We start from the raw sequence: 20,647 nt of genomic DNA, 5'->3' as shown, positions 1-20,647 counted from the left end.
TGCATCTTGTTGAGCAGGCATTTCACCCACAATGGTGAGGCACATAGGTGCAAATTCTGCTACTGCCACCCAGCTGGTCACCAGGATGAGAAATTGAGTCAAACATGATGTGTCTCCAAGGAATGATTAGTCTCTAGGACAAGCCATATTGTTCTTCCTTTGTTCATAGATTTAATGGATGCAATAAAACCCGGACAGGTATTACATTATGCTACTGAAGGATTTATCAGTTGCCGTGCCAGGGTGAAGTTAGACAATGTCTTGCAGAGTCAAGGTGTCCATTCCTGGTTTATTTGAGAGTCATCCACTTCACTGCCAGCTGACCTCAAGCAGCTGCACAGGGCACCCAAAAATGGCAAAGACCAAGATACAGGGACAAAGGCAGTCATCAGCTCACTGCACAGCAAACAATAGCAAATTGCGAGTGGCAATGAGTGGTACCTCCCATCCAGCATGTTCACTCAAAACTGAGGGTGCACTCCTGAGGTCATGCACCCCTTATCACAAACACCAGTCTGTGCATGCCAAGACAGGCAGTGCTGCAGCTCTCTCACTGGTGACTGTGTGCTTTGACATCATGGCAGTGCATGAATATGGGAGTGTGAGCAGCTGTGTGCAGTGTTTTTGATGAAGAGAATGACAGGAGCCTCCCATCACAGTGATTAATATATTTTCCCACTCACCTTAGACCAAGACCATTGCACACTTAGTCCTTTGCACACCTCAGTGGAAGTGTGTTGCCTCATTCCTCTCCTCCAGTATATCAGTCCTGGGGGTTGATACAGAGACCTCTGGAAAGAGTCAAGGAATATTAAAGACTTCAAGCTGACCACAAACACATGCACCCTGCTTATGCTGGAGATACACCACAACACTTCTGTAAGCATACCATGGGACTGTCCCAATTCACTGCAGAGGAAGAGGAATCCTGTTGTTAGCAGTTCACCAGCATTTGCCAGTGGAAAGGAATCATGTCAGTCACTTCTATCAGGGTGTGAACATGCACAAGCTGAATCAGTTCAGACAATTGAGGACAGGGACATCTTGTTTGCCAGGACTGTGCCCAACAGTCACATGAGGCTGGGGGCCAAGGCAAGTGCTCTCCTCTGTGGAGGCAGCTGTGTTGCAGCTGGTCTATCCCTGGCATATGGTGGGGCATAATGAGTGGGGGAAACATCTGTGTTGGGCCATAAGGCGCAAGCATGCTGAGAAGAGATATTCCCATGCTGCTTCTCAGTAGATACCCCAGGCCTCAGCCCTACTTGGGGCCTGAAGACCACAAGTTCAGCTTCTGTCAGGTTTTGTGGGCTGTGCTGGCTCCCATTTCCATGTTTTTTCTCCTCTCTTTTACATGGATAAAACATACTGTTCACCTGCCCTCACACATATTGAGAGCATCTGCTGTCTCTGCAGGGCTCAGAAATTAGAAGACACAGGTGCAAAAAACATTTGGCAAAGAACTGTCTGCTTCAAGGGTAAAGTTGATCACCTCTGCCAGACTGGGAGGTTCTGACCTGCTAAATCAAGCTGGGAAAGAAAAGACCTTCAATTTAAATATTACCCAGGTCCAGGGCTAGTAGTACTGGGTAGAAGGGCAACAGAAAAGTGTCCAAGAGAGGAAATTTTTCCCCCTTTGATTAGCTGTAATTCACCAGTTGTAAATTGGTTTCAGATTGTGAAGCAGAAGGTGATGAATGCCTTGTTATTACTTGTGCAGCCTCAGCTTTCCAAAAAGGACCTGGTTTACCCTGAATAGGAACCTACCCTGAGAGTTACTGGTATAAATCAATACTTCCACTCCTGCTAATCATCAATAAATTACTTAGCCATTCCCAACAGTTCCTAACTGGGTTGACTGGAGAACTCAGATTAATGAACCAGCAGTCAGCTCTGGCCATGTTGCAACACACTGAATACCAGTATATCACTTTTTATGTATTTAAATTAACTGTTTCAGAAAAAAAACCCAAAGACAAAAATCAGGATAGTGGTGACAGATGTGGACTTTCCATAACACTAGCAGTCATTGTATCATAATAAAGAACTGCTACACCTAGAAACATCTTCTTCCATCTTGGAAGTGCTCAAAATATATGTAAATAATTTTCCAAGTATCAGTTTTATTTGTCTTTAAGGTCAGACATGAGGACAACAAATTAGACAGCATGTCTAATTTTTACAGCATATTTTATACTCTTACTCCCTGATTTTTCTTATTCATCTCTTTTGCCTTGCATTCTATTTAATACAGATCCCAGCCATAAAGGGCACATGCTCTTTAGTTCAAATTTTTATTCCTTGTTAAAATAAATTTATTTGCATGATATGATTATCAGTTCAAGAAAGTAAAACATTTGTTCTCCTCTCCACTGTTTTGCCTATGTTTTTTTTTACTAGTACTCTTTACTCGATCACTGATTAAATAGACCCAAGCCCTAAAATCTTCCAACTCTCAAAAGCCATGAATTGATGAAGAAACTGTGTCTCTTGTGCAGGTCAATCTATGCTCAAGAGGTTGAAGCATGGGGCTCTTAGCATAGAAATTAGTTGGACAGCTCTTCAGGTGTTTACTTCAAATATTTTTCTTTCTTGCCTGAAATCTTTCCTGCCAGAACCAATGGTTTATGACAAATATTTATAAGCTGCTTTGGTAAGCAAACCTGGGAGCTGGTTAAGTAGAGTCTGCCTACCCTGTTCTGAGTAGATCCAAGATATCTTTTTTTGTCCTTTATAAGGCCATGCATTTTTTTAAACATAAGCTTTCTCACCATTTAAAAAGGAAATTATTATAGCCATTAAAAATACCAATGGGAACAACCAAGAGGCACTGTGAATCACCTTTAAAGCAATACAGTGATCAAGATGATTTTCAAGTTATATGAATCATTTAACACAAAGGCTTCTTCACTATGAAAACAGTTGTGGAAATTTGTTGAGACTTAGCAGTAGCAGGTGCAGGACTTGTGTTGCATATTCCTTGCTGACCTGTTCAGCGTTTCACAACTCTCTGTGGATTTTATGCAGGAGGTAGGCACTAGTAAGCTGAGAGAACTTCAGGTGCTCTGAGGGAAGCATATTGCTGAGCTGTGCATGAGTGATCTTGAACACACTATCAATTCTGACATATTTTGAGAGCTTCAGGAGCTTATCAGACTCATTAGTTTTTCACAAGCCTCTTGTACAACCTGAACCAACATCTTTGCCCTTACAGTTGCAGTGAACAGAAGGCAACAAAAATGGCACCAGTCACTGTTTTTAAACTGAACCTCTGCCCTGATACAGAGTGCATACTGTAGGGCTGCATATGCCCAGGTGGGACAAGCAGAAGATACAAAATTCTTCTCCCTCAAGGGACCAACTGATGAGCAAGTGATTAAATACTTCTTGTCTGCCCAAGGTTCCACCTGGGATTGAGTTAGAAAGGACAATGGGACTCTGTGGGACTCTGTGGGTACAGAGTTTCCCAGGGAGGGGAAACTTAAACTAGAGTCTTGGGGAGGCTGGGCTGCTCAGGAGAGGTACCTGTCTGCCTGCTGTAATACTGCAAAAATTCTGAGTGTACTACTGAGGCACTCCATGGGCTTTGCTGGCTCATCTGGCTTTGTGTCTTAGGTGCAAAGCCTCCATGAGGAGTGGTAGTGTCCTGTCCCTGCTGCAGCTGCATGCCCCTAGCCTTAAAAATTTCTGGGGAAAGGGAATAGGGGTGCAGTGTGTGCAGGCTGTTGCACCCATGCTGATGGGACTGCAGCGTGATGCTATATGCTGGGGGTTTCTGAAGCTCTCACTGCTCCCAAACAGACTTCATCACAACCTCTTGCCTGCAGAGAGGTGCTTATTTTTGGGATAACAAAAACCCAACAAATCCAGAAGGCATCGGGATTTTACCATGAAAGATAAGGCATTTCTAAGCCACTGCATGAACATGAATTTTCCACAAAATTTTTTAGTGTTTTAATGATACTTTCAGCTTTGGACAGGTTTAATCCTGAGGCTTCTTCTCAGTAGATTATTTTCCTTTGACCTTTTGAATGTTTATAGGCAGCTCATCTAATCTTGAAGAGGTCTCTTGGCAGAAGAAAACACATACATTCATGAAGTGGCTCTTGTATTGTTTTACTCTGACCTTGAAGTGCTTGGTTGAGATCAAGCGAGATTATGGAGGGATCACTAATACAGTTGCTGAACCTTCCTTTGATTGTCCATGTTCTGAATCTTAATCAAGGACTTAGATTTAATGCTATATTTGTTCACAATATATTCATAGTGGACTGACATGAGTTAAAAAGAAAAAACTACATTTTTAACAGGGCTGCAGTTTGAGGGACACTTTTAGGAAAGTGCCAGAAAATACCTGAAGGCCTACTTCTGCTAGAAGATAAGCAGATGTTTGCTGCCAGCTGCCCAAATTAACAAGAATTTGAATAAGATCCTCCTTTGGATACTAAAGACAAAAAAAATGTGTCTACCATGAAGATGGCCATTCCTTAGTCCTATTAATTTTGGTTAACTCTTCCATGAACTATGAGTTCAGCGACCTGCTTTCGCTTCACAGTTTTAGACTGCAAACCTGCCATGCTTCTAAGTATACCAAACATTTCCTTAATTTCATCCTAAGAAGAATAAAGGTAAACAAAGGCATTCAAACAACAGAAAACAACACACAACACTACATAAAATTTTTAGTGTTTTAAAGTAATAATTTTGTCTTTCTTTTGGATGACATTTTTTATTGTAAGACATAATTTTTATTAAATACACTGTAATACAAGAGACTTTCCATGTCATGTTGAGAGAAGCTGGTCACATGATTCACAAACAAAACTTTTAACACTGATACCTAGGCATCACTTTGAAATCAGCCAAGATGCAATGAAAGTTTTAAAGCAATGACTACTTGTAACAAACTGCAAAACAAGAACCACTAAATATTTCCACAGAGACATCACATTAAATAAATTTAAAAAAAAAAGGAAAAAAGAAAGGAGAAAGATAGCTCTACACACCAGGTCACAATTTGGTGACAATATAGAGATTTATATTTGTATGTAGATATCTTCCTCTTTACCTAAAGTGACAAACGGAGTGATATCTAGAAATATATACACATAAAGTATAGGTGGAGAGAAGGGCTGGGACAAATATTTCATAATTAATTGATTCTCTCTCTACTGGTGATTCAATTAAACATAAATGTTAAATTAAATTATTTGTATATAAAACATTCTTAGGTGCTTTTCCATAAGTTACAGAAACGTACACATAAGCTGCAAGAATTAGGCCTCTGGATAGATTTGATTTGTTCTGTTTTCTCATGTATTCTAATCAATGGCCTCACTTACTAGCAGCTTCCATAATCCTTGCTCAAATATTCAGTGTTTATAAAACATCAGCCAGTCATCACTCAGAACCTTCTACAAGCAAACAAAAAATCCCCACAGACCTTGTGCAGAATGCATAGACGGAAAAATAACACCCATCATTTCCCATTTCTTCTCCTGAGACATATGTTTAAAAGATGGCAAAATAGTCACTTGGTTTCTATTGTGAATTTCACAGTGTTTTCCCTGCAACATGTACACTTTTTTCTTTTTTTGCTTCATATTTGTGATGAACAATACATCCCCCCACCCTGCCCAAACAAAGTTGTTTTAACTAAGGCTCTAAATGACCTCTTCTTCAAAGCAGCAGTGGTTTATTCCAGCCCTCACAAAAATAAAACATAACTTCCTGTGCTATTGAAACCTTCATTCTCTTTAGCAATCCCAACACAACTTTCTCTTCAGTCCCTCCCCTCTCCCCTCCCCCACATTTTATAGCAGTATTTGAAATTCAGTTACAGGCCACAACAACCCAAATGTGGACTAGTTCTAGCACATATACATTATACCTTAGTCATTTGGGTTATTTAATTTCTTTTTAAAGTGTTTTGTAAAAGTCTACATCAACCACAATCTCTTATAAAGGTGGGGAGGGTACAGATAGAGACAAAAAGAGAGGGAAAGAAAGAAATAAAAGAGAAGGAAAGAAGGAGGAAAGACAGGAAAAGAGAGAAAAGGAAAGAAAGTGATAAAAAGTAGCAAGGATAAAAAAAAGAACAAGATCAAAAAAAAGCAGTTACTTATTAACCTGTAGACAATATATAGATATTTTGCTTTACAGGTCAAAATGAATGCAGTCCTTTTAAAAGTGTACACTCCATCAGCCATCATGGGATGCTGTTGCTTTACAAGTGTTTTTCTCCACGGTCAGTTCTGAGTTCTGCAGATCTATTGAGAGTGAAGGAGAGAGTGCGACGAATGCTACTATTATTACTCCTGAATGTCAGTGTTCTTGTTCTCCAAGTCATGTTGCAGTGTGAATAGTCCAGCTCATTCTTGGAATTATTTAGTTACTGCAGGCAAGCACAAAATGAGAATGGAGATGCACCGTTGTGCTAGAACAATAAAACAACAGGAGCACAAACCCAGAAAAGACAGTAAAACAAACTCTGTTTTCTGAGCTTGGAAGCTTATCTGTTAATTTAATTGTGAGACATCAACAAGTGAGATGGGAATGGAAGAAATGTTTTTATGCAATCATCTGGGGAAGAAAAGTGCTCGTTGTTAAATCTCTGGCATTCTAGCACTGCCTCTACTGCACACCAGTTACAAAGTTGAATCTTACAAATATAGAAAAAGAAATATCAAAAGAAAAAAAATTTGGTTACTCAGCAGACATTATCAATTTATTAATAGCACTCTAATCATAATTTGTAATAACAGAGGTGTATGTAAATTTATACATATACACACAGCCCATACATAATGTGCATGCATGTCTGCACATATATAAGTAAAATACAACAGACATAGGCATACATGTATATGCTATGTGCGTGTATATATATATATGCCATATGCAAACACACATATATTATATATATATATATGGTCAGTTCATAGCACAGAAAGTCCTATGTCCAGAAAGACTTTTTAAATGAGCCTGATTGTCATACTTAGTGTACACGATTTACCTGACAGTGCAAGCATGATGAATATGCACATATACTCACCCTTCATTGTGATTTGAACATATTTCTTCCTCTTCTCTGCTCACTCTGCTACACTTACCCATCTTTTCATGAACAAAGGCAAACTATGTATAGCTACAGTTTACAGCTTTTCTACTGTGATTATACATTTTATGCACTATCAAGAACATTAACGATATAGGTCAAGGTTATAGGTGGTGGCTCTGTAGAACATTTGGTCCTTTAGAAATGTAACAAACTGCTATGTTATTGCACAATGCATTTTAATACTATTTATTCTCTGAAATGACTCTAAAAGTCTCACTAGTAAACCAAAAAGAAGATGCCACTAAGTACATTTCAGGGTCTTGTGGTTATTTTTGGTATACATTCTTTCAGTGCTTGCAAAACACAACTGCTTGCTTTTGGGCTGGAACTCTTTCACAGTAAAAGCATCATCTCAGATGCTTTTTTCTTCACCTCAGAAGAAACTAAGACAGAACATGCAGGTAGAAACTTAGCAGCCCCTTCCACCAACTGCACCCTCTTCCTACTGCACAGTAAGAGGACTCTGATATCTTTCTTTTCCACCACTGTTATTTTGAAGATCAATTTCAAATTCCTTTAAAATATAACATTCATATTCTCAAGAGAATGGGTTTCACTGGATGCTCAGTCTTTTTCTAGTTTTCTGTGAGAACTTCCAAGACAGTCTAGATAAAATCTTAAGGCCCATTTTATAGGAATCTTCCTCTGGCTTTTTATGTGTTTCCAGTTCAGTAGCAGTTAAGAAATAACATCTAGTTTATTAAAGAAATACTGAGTATGGCTTTGTAGTTACACTGTCATGTTTATTTGTAATGCTGCCTTTTCAATGACATTGAGAAGGGTAAAACTTCATCAGTGTCCAGTGAACTGTTTTCTTCTGAAAATGTTCAGAATTTTTATAAGCTAACTCTAAAAGCTTCTGAAGGAAAAACTTAAAGTGCCTCAATAAATAATACATGCGAGCAAATTATATATTAAATGTGCTATGGGAACACTTACAAAAATAAAATGCTTAATTTATTAAATAAAATATCCCCAACACGAAGATGGACTATTTTGATCTGGCTCATATCAATAAGAAATAATAAAAAGAGAAAATGGAAAGAAAGATCACTTTTTTGCAATAACGCCCCCTCACAGAGGGAGGCAGAAGTCTTGAGGAATAGGTAAGGTAGGTTTTCATCTGTAAGAATTCATATTAAAAATAATCCTAGCTCTAAATTTCAAATTGTCAACTTCTAGTTTGAAAAACAACATGTATGCCCATGCAGCGGTCATCAACACAGTGGCCATGCAAATGTTATACATATACAATGCCAATCCAAACAAAAATAAATTATTTAATAAAGTGTATATGTTGGTTATGACAGCAATAGTACCAATACAAAAATGACGCTGAGGTCAGAATCTTTGCACTCTGAATAGCAAGCCATAACCACAGAGTAATTTGTTTTTTCTAGAGATCTTTATCCCCTGCTATGTCTCAAACATAACCAGTGATCTCCGTGCTTTAGATTATTCATGTTATATCAGCCTATAATATCTATAACATTGTAAAGGCATTTAAACATGGCTAATGTCATCCATTAGCCCCTTCTAATGAAATATAGGTTATATCATTATGAGTTTACTATGTCTACGAGGGTGTACTACGAGATGAGTGATTGTTTCTTCACAAAGGGCATTAATCGACAAAGACCATGCACAGTTTTGCTTGCATGGTTAAAAAAAAGAAAAAAGAAAGGATTGAGGAAGGAAGGAATATGCTGCTGGACAAGCACAGCGTAAGAGATGCCTGCCTCAGCATTTATAGTTTGTCCTATCAAAATCCTTAGTTTCAACATGTAATCTTGAAATTAATATTGTATGTAACTAAATCTAGCTTCAGCCTTTACTAGAAAAGACTAGCTGGAGAACATTTTTACACCAGTGGCATGACAATATCCTACCAGAAGACAAAAAAGGGCACACGTTTAGCTTATCATGTTGTAACACAATTGCGTGCAGTGCAGGCAGCATCTTATTTTGTTTTACTTGGTTCTGGCAATGAATGGTGCTGGCAAAGCACCTCCTTAAACAATCCCTTTAGTCCTCAGAAAGACTCTTCAGGGAAATGGCTAGACCCCTTCTTGTCTTCCATCAAATCACTTCAGTGTTTTCTTGTAGGGTTGGATGCCACCTGATTTCCCAAGGTCCTCCAGATAGTGTATCACACATGAGTGTCTTCTTTCTATCTGGTTTTATCCCTGCAAAGAACATTCTTCATGTAGAGAACACCAGTCTTCTTTTTCCACCCACAGGCTGAAGCAAAAAAAATGAGGTGAATCCATAGAAACTCCCAGTAGCTATACAGCAGAAATCACAAAGTTTTAGTCAAATATATTTTTCCCTTTTTTTCATCCACATCAAAGGCATGAATACAACAAGGCATTGTTAGTTTGGTGGGCAAACTGAAGAGTCTGCTGATATAACAGATTGGGTTTTTAAGGCCTTTGTCTATGCAGAGTTACAATAATGCAGAAGCCAAATTGATTAGAAAGACAGGAGAGAAGGGGAAAAAAAAGATAGAAACTGAGAGAAAGAGAGAAGATACGTCTTGATAATGTCTAAAAAGTCAATACTGTGTCTACAGATGGAGAAGCACACATTGCTTGCCCTTTGAAAGCTTCTCCACAACTTTGTCATTAATACTGTCAAAGTTAAGAACACATTTGAATGTAGTTCAGCGGCAGTTGAACACATTCATTCCCGCAGCCCAGAAGAAATGCTAGGAGACTTTAGCCTAAAATATCCAAGTAGACTGGAGATGCCTTGGCCAAGTTCTGAAGGAGGGAGTGGATTTCTTTGATGTTGAGCCTCATGTGAGGCTCCCGTTGCCAACAGCCCAGCATCAAGTCATACACTTCCTTTGGGCATGTGCGAGGTCGCTGCAGGACTCGGCCCTGAGTGATGCACTCAATCACCTATGAGAAATCACAAGCAAAGGATCACCACAGCTGTGCCAGCTACATAGAGTTCACCCATGTAAGAGTTAATTTTAACCACAGCAGCCTCACTGGTGGCTGCCATGAAGCCATCTTTGGAAAGGACTGTTTTTCTAGGCAGATGAATGAGCAGCAGTATACGATCTGGAAAATTCACTGTAATGTAAGTGGTCAAAGAGCAATAAATTCACTCATGTTAAGTTTACCCATGCTGACCACTCCATAAGGAAACTGGAGCTGGGAATTAATCCCATAGGTTCTCTTTCTACCCAACTACTACCTCAGAGGGAGGATAAATTTTCAACCTGCTCATAAAGCAACAGTGCCTCTCCTTCTCTCTACCCTCTGCAAACTATTGAGTATCACGGTGGCTAATCTCTGGAAGGGGGATACTTGTGACTGCCTAGAAATCATGAGATATCTTGATTACTTCAATCTAATCTGTCTGGTTATGGACAATCACTCTGAAACAGAACCATGTATGATGCATCTGTTCAGGAGATAGCTAAGATCCTTTTTATTGTCTCATAGTCTATCCATAACAGACTTTATGCTATGCAAAGGAAAAAATTAAATTGCAACTGTTCTGGTTCTGCTTCAACACCTTCCATCCATTCAGGGGAGAAAAGGGTAAAAAAGAAGAAATTCAAGCATATGGTTAATGACAACACAAAAAATTGCCATATATATGTGTCGGCCTTTAAGAAATAAATTTGTTGCTGTCCTTTTTCTAGAGAAGCCACACCAATAATTAGCATAACAGCTTTTCCAATTCAATTTGAGAATATATTACACGAACCTCGTTGTTTGAGAGCTGATACCATGGCTGTTTGCCATAAGTAAAGATTTCCCATAATACAACCCCCAGGCTCCAGACATCGCTTTCTGTGGTGAACTTCCTGTACATTATACTCTCTGGAGGCATCCAACGAATGGGCAGCATGGTGTGACCCCCAACCTGAGAAAAGCAAATAAAAGAGTTAGAAATAGTTTCTTCAGACCCTCACAAGGCAGTCTGATGACATTAAACATGGAGAATCCATGGTTTATTTTTTTTCCCCATCTGGTAACATTCACTTTGAGGAGCTTTGAAGAACAGCAGATTCATGGTTCCAACTCCTCTCCCCCAGCAACAATAAGTACCACACAATATGTTCCTCAACAAAAATCTCAAAAGATGTTGTTTCTGAAGTCTGAACTAATCTTGAACGTTTACTTGGCACACCCTACCTAAGGAACAGGAAAGTCCATATTACATTACAAACCAACTTTGAATTAGGCCAGTTTTACTCTCTATTTTAACATTCAAGAAACTGAAAAAGATTCATTAAATGAAATCTGGAAAGATTATTCTCTTAGAAACTCTGTAACATCAACTGAAATATATGAAGACACCATGGTCTGACTGTATGAAATGGTAGGATTGGATCTGTATGGTTGAATATCCTAATTTTGACTGAATCAAAGCAGTGCTGTTTTCTGTTGTTAAGTGTCACAGTTAATACATCAAATTATTTTGTTCCATGTTAACAACTCTGTCCATTAAAAAAAAAACCACCAGTCCTTTGGATATATTCCCTTGATAACAAACAACTTGTAAGATACGGATTCCTACCTCAAATCAACTTCTGTTGAATGGGACCTTCACTGAATTAATGTCTTTCTGAGACCTTTCAGAACATTTTTAACTTTCCTCAGAAAATTAAGCTTCCTTAGATGTAGGTTTCCTAAACTTAATTTATTTTTTTTTAAGTATTTTTATTTCCAGGTTCAAAACAATTTATTGTTCCTGGCATGTCCTACTGTGGTTGGACCACATCAATAAAGAAATCTATTTAAGTAATTTTTAAACAGTGTAACTGCTGAGATACTGTGATATGGATGTACAGATATGCTAGTTACTTTTGTACCATGACAGCTGAGAATATTTCCAAGGAATATTAAAAAAAAAAAAATAAAAAAAAAAAAGCTTTTTCAAGGACATCTTACTCTTGATTAACTCATTTTCCGTTCTGAAAATATATTTAGTTATGAAACCACATTTACACTTTCAGGATTCTGTAAATTTGAAACATAATTTCTCCTTTGAGATGTAACATTTGTTATAAATAATGGCCTTCTTGTTCTCATGTTCAAACAGTGAATGGAAGAAAAACACAACAGTTGGGATTAACATTTCTAAATCACACAGGATATACATTAGGGTTATGGTAATGCTGCACTAACACTGAATTGCCAGCGATTAGTGCAGCACACCAAACAGCAATGACTGTGGGAGCTCAGTCCTGTTCTGTGCATCACTAGACATTCATCAGTAGTGAAATCCATGTTCACTACTGATTTCATAGAAAGTCATGCTAAAATGTTCATAGACTTAGACTTGGTTTATTATGAGGTTCTTTTTCTCCACATGAGATATATGAGTGAGTTATGGAGGAATATTACTTTGCAGGTTGTTGAATGACAGGCGTGGCTCCCTGTTTCAGTTTCTGGCTACACTGTGGATGTGCTTCTGACTCCATGCAGGTCTCTCTGCACAGGTGTCCAAGCCATTTAAAAAGGGACCCATTTCCTGTGCACTGCCTTGATAGAGAATGAATACACATTTTAAGTGCTTTTTCCAATTTGGCCCATTTGTCTCTATGTTAACAGTATATCTCTCTGGCAGAAGACTGGTTATAAGTCTCTGTGCTTTGGTATTTTTCATCAACCTTTGATTGAGAGGGCCCTCGATGTGGAGAGTTTGAACACACCAACATACTGAGATGCAACCAAACACTCAGTTTCCCAACTTATCATAACCTAAACTGACATGACAACCAAACACTTCCAAACCACCACCACTTTTAAGCCAGTCTTTAGAGGTATTTAATTAGAAAGACAAAAAAAGTTAGTCCGTTAGAAATATGCAGCCACATAAACCCATTAAAAAAGCAAGTGCCATGAAAAGATGGTTAGTGATGAGAACGTTTTGGTCTCATCAAATATTAAAATGGCTCTTACATCTGCTCATCATATAACCTCTACTACAGGTTTTGTTCAGCAATTTCTTTGACTCATTACTTTAAAAATTAATGAAACCCGAGACAATAAAACATGTAACCTTAAGTTTTGTTTTTGGTTGTTTTTTGTTTGGTTGGTTTTTGTCCTGGGCTTTTTTTTTTTTTTTGTCACATCTTAAATCAAGAGATTTTGAAAAAGCATTTAAAAAAATCCCCAATCACTCTTCAAATCTAATGTTTTTTCAGTACATATCCAGTCTATTTCTGGTAGGATTCTGCGCTGAGTTTTCAATGTAACTCAGGAAAATGAAGGACAATCTCCTCTAGAGTAACATCACCTCTGATGTGTAACATCACACACCAAGCTGTCTCTCTTTGAAGTTGTAGCAAGGCTGACTTGTTAGTATTGACACCAAGAATTCAGTTTACAGGTAAGCACAAGGCACAGGGTTCACTGGTGTTCTTCCCAGATCTTGCCTGGAGCTGTGTCCATTTCTGTCCCTGAAGGCACAAGAGTTCACTGGACAGAGGACTTAACCAGAACTGAGAAGTCCTGAGGTTTCTCCATCCCTGTCATTCCTATTACTTCAAACACCTCAACATCTTTATGAAGATAGAATTTATTGCCTTTCAAGATATCAACAAAAGTATTATACAGGGTGGTCTCCTTGACAGATGGCACCGCAATGAATACAAGATAACCTGTGCAACACTGATCATCTATGGCATGCTGTGCGTCTACCCATGGTCTCAGAGCACCTTCCACTTCAGTTCAGTTCCATCAAAACCACAAGTATGGGCCAAAGGAACTTCTTCAAAATGCATGTTTCCTTCTCTATTAAAAGTCAGTGGCTACTGACTCAACTCTCATTCAGCTCAAAAAAGCATTAAGGACTCTGCTAGTTGTATGCCTAAAATGAAGCACATACTTCAGAGCTTTTTGAACTGAAGCCTAGGACTTGACACAACTGTTTGCAGGGTGCCTGAAACAAATTGCATCTGTTGAGAGCTTCTTTTGATTTTTATCTTAAGAGTCCAAGCATGCAGGGTTGTGCCATAACAGCAGTGAAGAGAGGCGGGGTGCCTTTTGCTGTTGCCATACTCTCAACAAGGCCAGGAGGTTTTTATCCAAGAAGCACCAGTGAATGAAAACATTACTTCACTGATCACAGTGTAAAGGTTCTGAGTGCTTCAAAGAGATGCCTTCAGCATATCCTTTAATAAGAAATGCAGGTTATTACAAAGCTCACAGGTATCACCAGTGTTCTGCAGTGTAAAGTCTGTGCCACACACACTGTAATTTCACTGCTGCTTGAGACACATACATTTCAAATGGTTTTGTGCTGAACAGGCTATAGTTATGTGTAAATAAAGCCTTTATATTCAGTCTAGCTAAAGTTATGACAGGATTAAAAGCATTAGAGTTTTAACTTAATATGCTATGACTTTAAAATAGATAATGTAGCTGTATGACCACTTTATGTATACATATTAGAGTAGATTTTCTTTATACTTATCTGAAAGCAGCTGCATTATCATAAGACCACACAATATCACAATTCTATTTTATTTAGAATTGTATTTCTACAGAAATATGGACTTAAGAACTTACTTCCATACGCCAGTTTATGAAAGTACACGCTAGCCCAGCTATAGCCTTTCATTATATTCTAGCTAGCTTTTACTAGCTGCTTTCACTAGCAGCACTGGGCTAGAAAACCTGGTGAATTAGCCTCTGCAACATGCAAAAAATTCACAGGGAGGAGACTGCTATGCCCAATCAGTGAGCTGTCATGCCCTCTAAAGAAGCTGTTCTAAGGAAAAGCTACCACAATGTATGAAATGTTGCACTTTCAACAATACAATTTCATTAGCACTTGTCACCGCTTTAAGCAAAAGCTAAATTCATCTTTTCAATGAATTTAGCACTTTGAAAGGTGACAGAGAAGGTGGCCTTAAACATTGTTTTAATCTATTTGCAAACATTAATCTTCTAGGGCTGCTATAGAAGGACCACGTCTTAGTTTTGAAGCAGGGCCTCAAATTTTATAGTTTAAGTTGTTCCAATTAAAAATATATCTGTCTATACCCTGACATGTTCACTATTCCAACTTCATGGCCTAGCTGCCATAGAAATCCAAGGCCTTGTTATCTGATGATTGTGAGAAAATTGATTTCTCACAATCATCCAAATGAAAACCAAATAAAGCCTTGTACTCCTACTGGAAACAGAAGACAGTGGGTGGAGCTGGGGGAAGCCAGCCTGCGGAGATATGGAAGGCACAAGGGGTATGTGGGGCTGAACAGATATGACACAAGGCACAAGAAATAATCAGATGGAATCGTCACACAGACTCACCAAGGTTGTCAGAGACCTGAAGGATCATCTATTTCATCATCTAATTAATCATCTAGTTCTAGACCATCTAGCATCACCATAATCACCCCTAAATCATGTCCCCAAGTACACATCCAGATGCCCCTTGAACAGTTCCAGAGACTGTGACTCCACTACTTTTCTGGACAACTTATTCCAATGCCTAACCACTCTCAGAGAAAAATTATTGTCTAATCTGAACCTTCCCTGGTGTAATTTAAAGCCATTTCCTCTCATCCTTTCGCTTGAGCCATGGTAGAAAAGAACAAGTGTCACATCACTACAGCTTCCTTCCAGGCAGTTATAGAGAGTAATAAATTCTCCCTTCAGCTTCATTCTCTCTAGACTAAAAACCCCCAGCTCCTTCAGCTGCTCCTTGTAAGATCTGTGCTCCAGACCCTTCACCAGCTCTGTTGCCCCATTCTGGACACACTTCAGTAGCTCAGAGCAAGGGGCCCAGAACTGGACACAGGATTTGGGATGTGGCTTTACCAGTGTGGAGTACAGTGGGACAGTCACTGTCCTCGTCCTGGTGGACACACTATGTCTGATACAGGCCCAGATGTCATTGGCCTTCTTGGCTACCTGGCTGGCTGTTGACCAGTACCCCTAAGTCTCTTTCTGCTGAACAGCTCTCCAGCCGCTCCTGCCCCAGCCCAGAGCACTGCATGGGGTTGTTATGACCCAAGTGCAGAACCCAGCACTATGCCTTGTTGAGCCTCATGCAGCTGTCCTTAAGCCAGCCCATCAGATCTCTCTTGCAGAACCTGACCCTCAGGCAAATCAACGGGTACTGTTGCTAAGATGCCCACTCAATCAATTCACACCAGGTTTATGCCTTAGTCACCTGAGTACCATGAGGAGGGATTGGCTGCTCCTTTGCAATGCATGCCAGCTGCAGCCCAGTCTAACTGTAACCAGGGGCTGTGGTGCTGGGGGTGATGTATAGCTTTGGGGCTCCACAACCCAGCTGCAGGGTGCTGCAGCGGCTAACAAGGGACAGGACAGTCAGAACAGTCTTCCTCCTAAATGCCAGTGACCATGTCTGGGGAGGTTCCAGCACTCCGAGAGGACATCAAATAGAATTCCCAGCTTTTTCAGGCATTGTTACATAACCCTTTTCTGATTCTATTTTTTCCCCCTAATTTCTTTAAGTAGTAGATTACTCTGAATTCATGCACTGAAAAGCACAGTAACCAATTGCATAGCCTTGGAAAACAGACTTCCTCATTAACATTTCACGTTCCCATGTTCCCACGATTCCTGCAGAGTGACATTTCAGTAATGTGTCATAGCACTTTGTATATTCTGTAAAGACTAGTGATGCTTTTTCTGCCAAGAGAATAAAAGTAATCTCTTTACTTTGTTAGCCCAATGAAGCTGAATGACTGTCAGGGGTTCAGCCCTGATCCTGTCCCAATGTCCTGTCTGGCTTGTCTGGTACATCTTTCCAGAGTCCTGTTGTTTTCAGGCCTTTTGAAATTCAGGGTGGTAGACTTGAGTGCAGCAACATAGTTCAGCAAATGTCCAAATTAAAAGTCACGTGAGAAGTATATATTCAATCTCTTTAACACAACCACACCTTAGTCTGTCAAACAAGAAAGAAGCTGAATCTTTTGAATCATTTGTTTACCCCCTCCTAAAAAAAAAATCCAGTATACTTGCAAGATAATGCCATTTTAGGGTATTTTTCACTATTTATATTTTGGTGTTCTGATTTGTTTCCCCATCTCAGGATGATATAACTGCAAAGAAATGTTCTCTGCAAAAATTATCATGTCTTATTGCTAAAACTGAAAACCTCTTCTCTCTTGCTGAACATCTGCTCTTTCCCCCTCATAAAAGCTGGCAAATGTTTCTCTTAGCATAGGAAAAAAAATCAATAATTGTTATTTTCATTTCTTTCATGCCCTGGCCTTGCAGACGAAGTCACTGTCTTCTCTTGAAATATCAGTCTTGCATATCTATTTGCAGAAAAGCAATATATTATTTTCATAGTCATAATAAGCCATACCACTCCAATGCAAGAGGTTACTGATTTATTAAATAAGGCATATTATTAGACAATAGCTAAAAGCGTGTCCTTTCATTTTCACTTTTAACCTTGATTTATTAATTCTATCAGTGGTTTTGTCAGAAAAGTGAAACATGGTCTACAACATTTATTACACTGTAAATTCTCTCTTAAACTACTCAACATCATTTTATTATTGCGTGGCAATTTTGTGTCACAGAGATAAAATTCTTCTCATTAGCCTCAATAAAACCATGAGCAGTATGGAGAAGATGAAGAAAGACCAGTTACTCTGATGTTCACATAACAAAACAACCAGAAGGTACTGAAAAATGTGTAAATGGCAGGTTCATAATGAACAAAAAGAGGCCACCTGTCACCTAATGTACTTTTGCTTGTGGAACTCACTGACATGAGATACTGCCAATGTGGAAAGTTTATCTGGGATCAAAAAGTGATTAAACAAACTGATGAAGGATAAAATCTGACAAGGACTATCAAATATGAAAATACTGTCTCTGGCCCAGGAAGGTCTGGAACTGCAGAATGCTGGAGGCTAAGAGAGTACTTGAGGAAAATATTAATATGTGCTTAGCATGTTTCCATACTATTTCACAGTTATCAGTTTCTCACAGTGACAGGATCCTGGACTAGAAGGGCATTTGGAGAAGTTATTCCTATGTTTGTGTATAGATGGGCCACATATTGCAATATGCAGTCCTTACTAAACCTCTCAGCAATGCTTACGGAGGGCTAGAAATAATTTGGCATAAAGAAGAAATGAAGAGGAGATACCACATGAAATTAAAATAGGTCAATCATCTAGAGCATCTTGCAATTCAGCATCATCCAAAGATCTTAAAATGTTAAGTTGAACAGATAGAGAAATGGTGCCAATTGTTGTGTTTTTCACAACACAGCATCAATTTGGGCCAGACAAATAGGATAATTAATAAACTGTAGTAGTTATTGCACTACAGGCCATTTACTCTTCTAAGAAAAGAAGATTAAGTGCTCTGGATGTAAGATGAGACGAGTACTGTAAAGAAGATGACGTGATTCACATCTCTGATTAAAAGAAACATCTCTTATCAGAAAGACAGAAGGGAAGTTAACTTGAGTAGAAATCTGTAGCACTTAAAATGAATGGATAACAGGTTTTTGGCATCACAGATCAAGTGTGTATGAACAGAAAAAGGTCTATTCCTTTAAAATACAATTTCTTCTGATTCAAAATGATAATGTATTCTAGTGTTAAACAACAAACAATAGCCTAAGGTATGAGAAAGGGAGATATGCTGTGGAAAATTGGAAGGAATGACACTTTGAACAGTGTATTTCAGTGAATTCAGTATAGACCTAAATTAATTTCTGAACATGGGAATTCAGGATCTTAGTGAAAAGGCAAGGAGATTGGAAAAGCCAGAGAAGATCTGTTGAATCAGATGGCCCTTCCTTTCTAAAACACTCTGCATTCTCCTAATTTTCCATATCAAGTTATGCTACAGCATATATAGTGACCAGTAACCGTATGTGGCATGATTTTCAGCTCAGAATGTAGAGCTCAGAGGTTCTTTGATATTGAAGTGCTTACAAAAACTTGCTACTATATCCCTTGTACCTTATCACTGTTTCCACATCTGAGTGTCTGCTGGTGGTACCAAGTAGTGAAGAGAGATATTAAGTAGACAAGCAGCTGGAATGACTCATGTTAAAGTCCTCACAGGCTCCAGGATGATCATCTAATCTGTCCAAGTCAACAGCAAAACAATTTTGCAATGCAATATTAATGAATTGCAGCTACTGCCTTTCTGATTTTCAAAGCAGCTTGCAATAAATCAAATCCCACTTTTATATTAATCCTAAGTAGCTTGGGCTACCAGGGCTAAGGAGGTTTTTAAAAAAATCTTTAATATGCACTGGAAAACTAGCCTCTACAAATCTGTGTCACAGCTAAAATTCAAAACTCTTTTGCTTTTTCAGTTAGGGGTTGGACGTGTAATGTGATGAGATGCTGGATGAACAGCACAGTCAATATCAATAAGTTGCAGGTACTTGAACACAGACTCTGAAAGCCAAATATCACAACACATAAGACAGTCTGCATTCAATGGAAAAGCTCTTACTGCTAATGTCAAGTCTGAAAGCTATTTCTTAGTGACTAAAGATTGCAACTTTTTCCCATATTTTACTGAAAACCACATTTTTCTTCAAATTTACTGTAGGTTAACATAGCATGTCTGGCTCTATCGATCATGTCAAATTACATCACAGGAGAAGAGGGGAGCAACAGAGCTTGGTTTGTAGTATTACTTCTCCCTTGTGAGTCACAAAACTATTTTTTATAATGTACACTGCATGGGAGCACCACAATTTCTAGCTGAAATGTCTCAGATGTTCCAGTTCTTTGAATTTTCTAAGACAGCCTCTTCCCCCTTCCCCCAGATGCTAATAAACAAGGCAATGACAAGATCCTTGTACTCATATTCCTTCTCTTCTGCAGTCTTGATGATGTTTTCTGCTTCACACTTTCTCTGGGCCATAATTTGTTTACATAAACTGGAAAATGCAAGATAAAAGTTTCACTAAAATAGAACAGAAAAAAATTTCTCTGTTGTTTTCCCTCCATGAATTCTAGTTTTTCTCTCCTTAATTGTGTCACAACATCATTCTATGAGTTGAAACAGGCATTTGCTCTGAAATGAGGCATCCATCAAACAACATGCAACACAATCATTAAAAATACAAGTAACTGCTATTACTGGAGGAAAAAAAAAAACTCAAAAAAACCTCCTATGGAGCTTGCAAAATCCTGAATTGTTCTCATCAAATTCTTATGTTGAATTATTCCTCAAGCCATGCTTAAAATATTGTTCTTGGATACAAGAGCCAAAGTGTAGCCCAAGGAGTGATGAACTCATTTTATAGCTCTTGGACAAATTCCTATACTGGTGTAAAGGGAAAATTTGCACAAGCAGAGGGCTTGGAACCATAAATTTGAGGTTTGGTTTTATATTAAGTTTGGTTTTGTTTTGTTGGGTTTTTATTTTTTCATTTTTCTTGTCAGTGCTTGTCTCTACTATCAGCACTGTAATTTTCCATTTGGGAAACAATATCCTGTGTTGTGTGTACAATGGTTCTTGGAATTCACATGGCTGCATTTGTTTAACACCAACATTGAGCTTTAAATTCTGCCTGTGAGGCTAAAGAATC

General features: G+C 38.6%; 1 protein-coding gene across 5 annotated transcripts in view; it reads right to left on the bottom strand.

The window, feature by feature from the left end:
- Nucleotides 1-4,676: 4,676 nt before the first annotated feature.
- Nucleotides 4,677-20,647, bottom strand: part of NTRK2 (neurotrophic receptor tyrosine kinase 2) — a 197,375-nt gene continuing 181,404 nt past the window's right edge. For all 5 annotated transcript variants that reach the window (XM_064404314.1, XM_064404313.1, XM_064404315.1 and 2 more), the window contains 2 exons: nt 10,841-10,999; nt 4,677-10,020 (listed from right to left, as the gene is read on the bottom strand). In XM_064404314.1, coding sequence (XP_064260384.1) covers nt 9,835-10,020; nt 10,841-10,999 — 345 coding nt within the window. In that variant the 3' untranslated portion in view covers nt 4,677-9,834. The remainder of the gene's footprint in view (nt 10,021-10,840; nt 11,000-20,647) is intronic.

This window comes from Passer domesticus, chromosome Z (genome assembly GCF_036417665.1).
Source record: "Passer domesticus isolate bPasDom1 chromosome Z, bPasDom1.hap1, whole genome shotgun sequence".
In the NCBI taxonomy this organism is placed as follows: domain Eukaryota; kingdom Metazoa; phylum Chordata; class Aves; order Passeriformes; family Passeridae; genus Passer; species Passer domesticus.
Note: the sequence above shows the minus strand (reverse complement) of the source record. Positions and strands in the feature narration are given on the sequence as shown.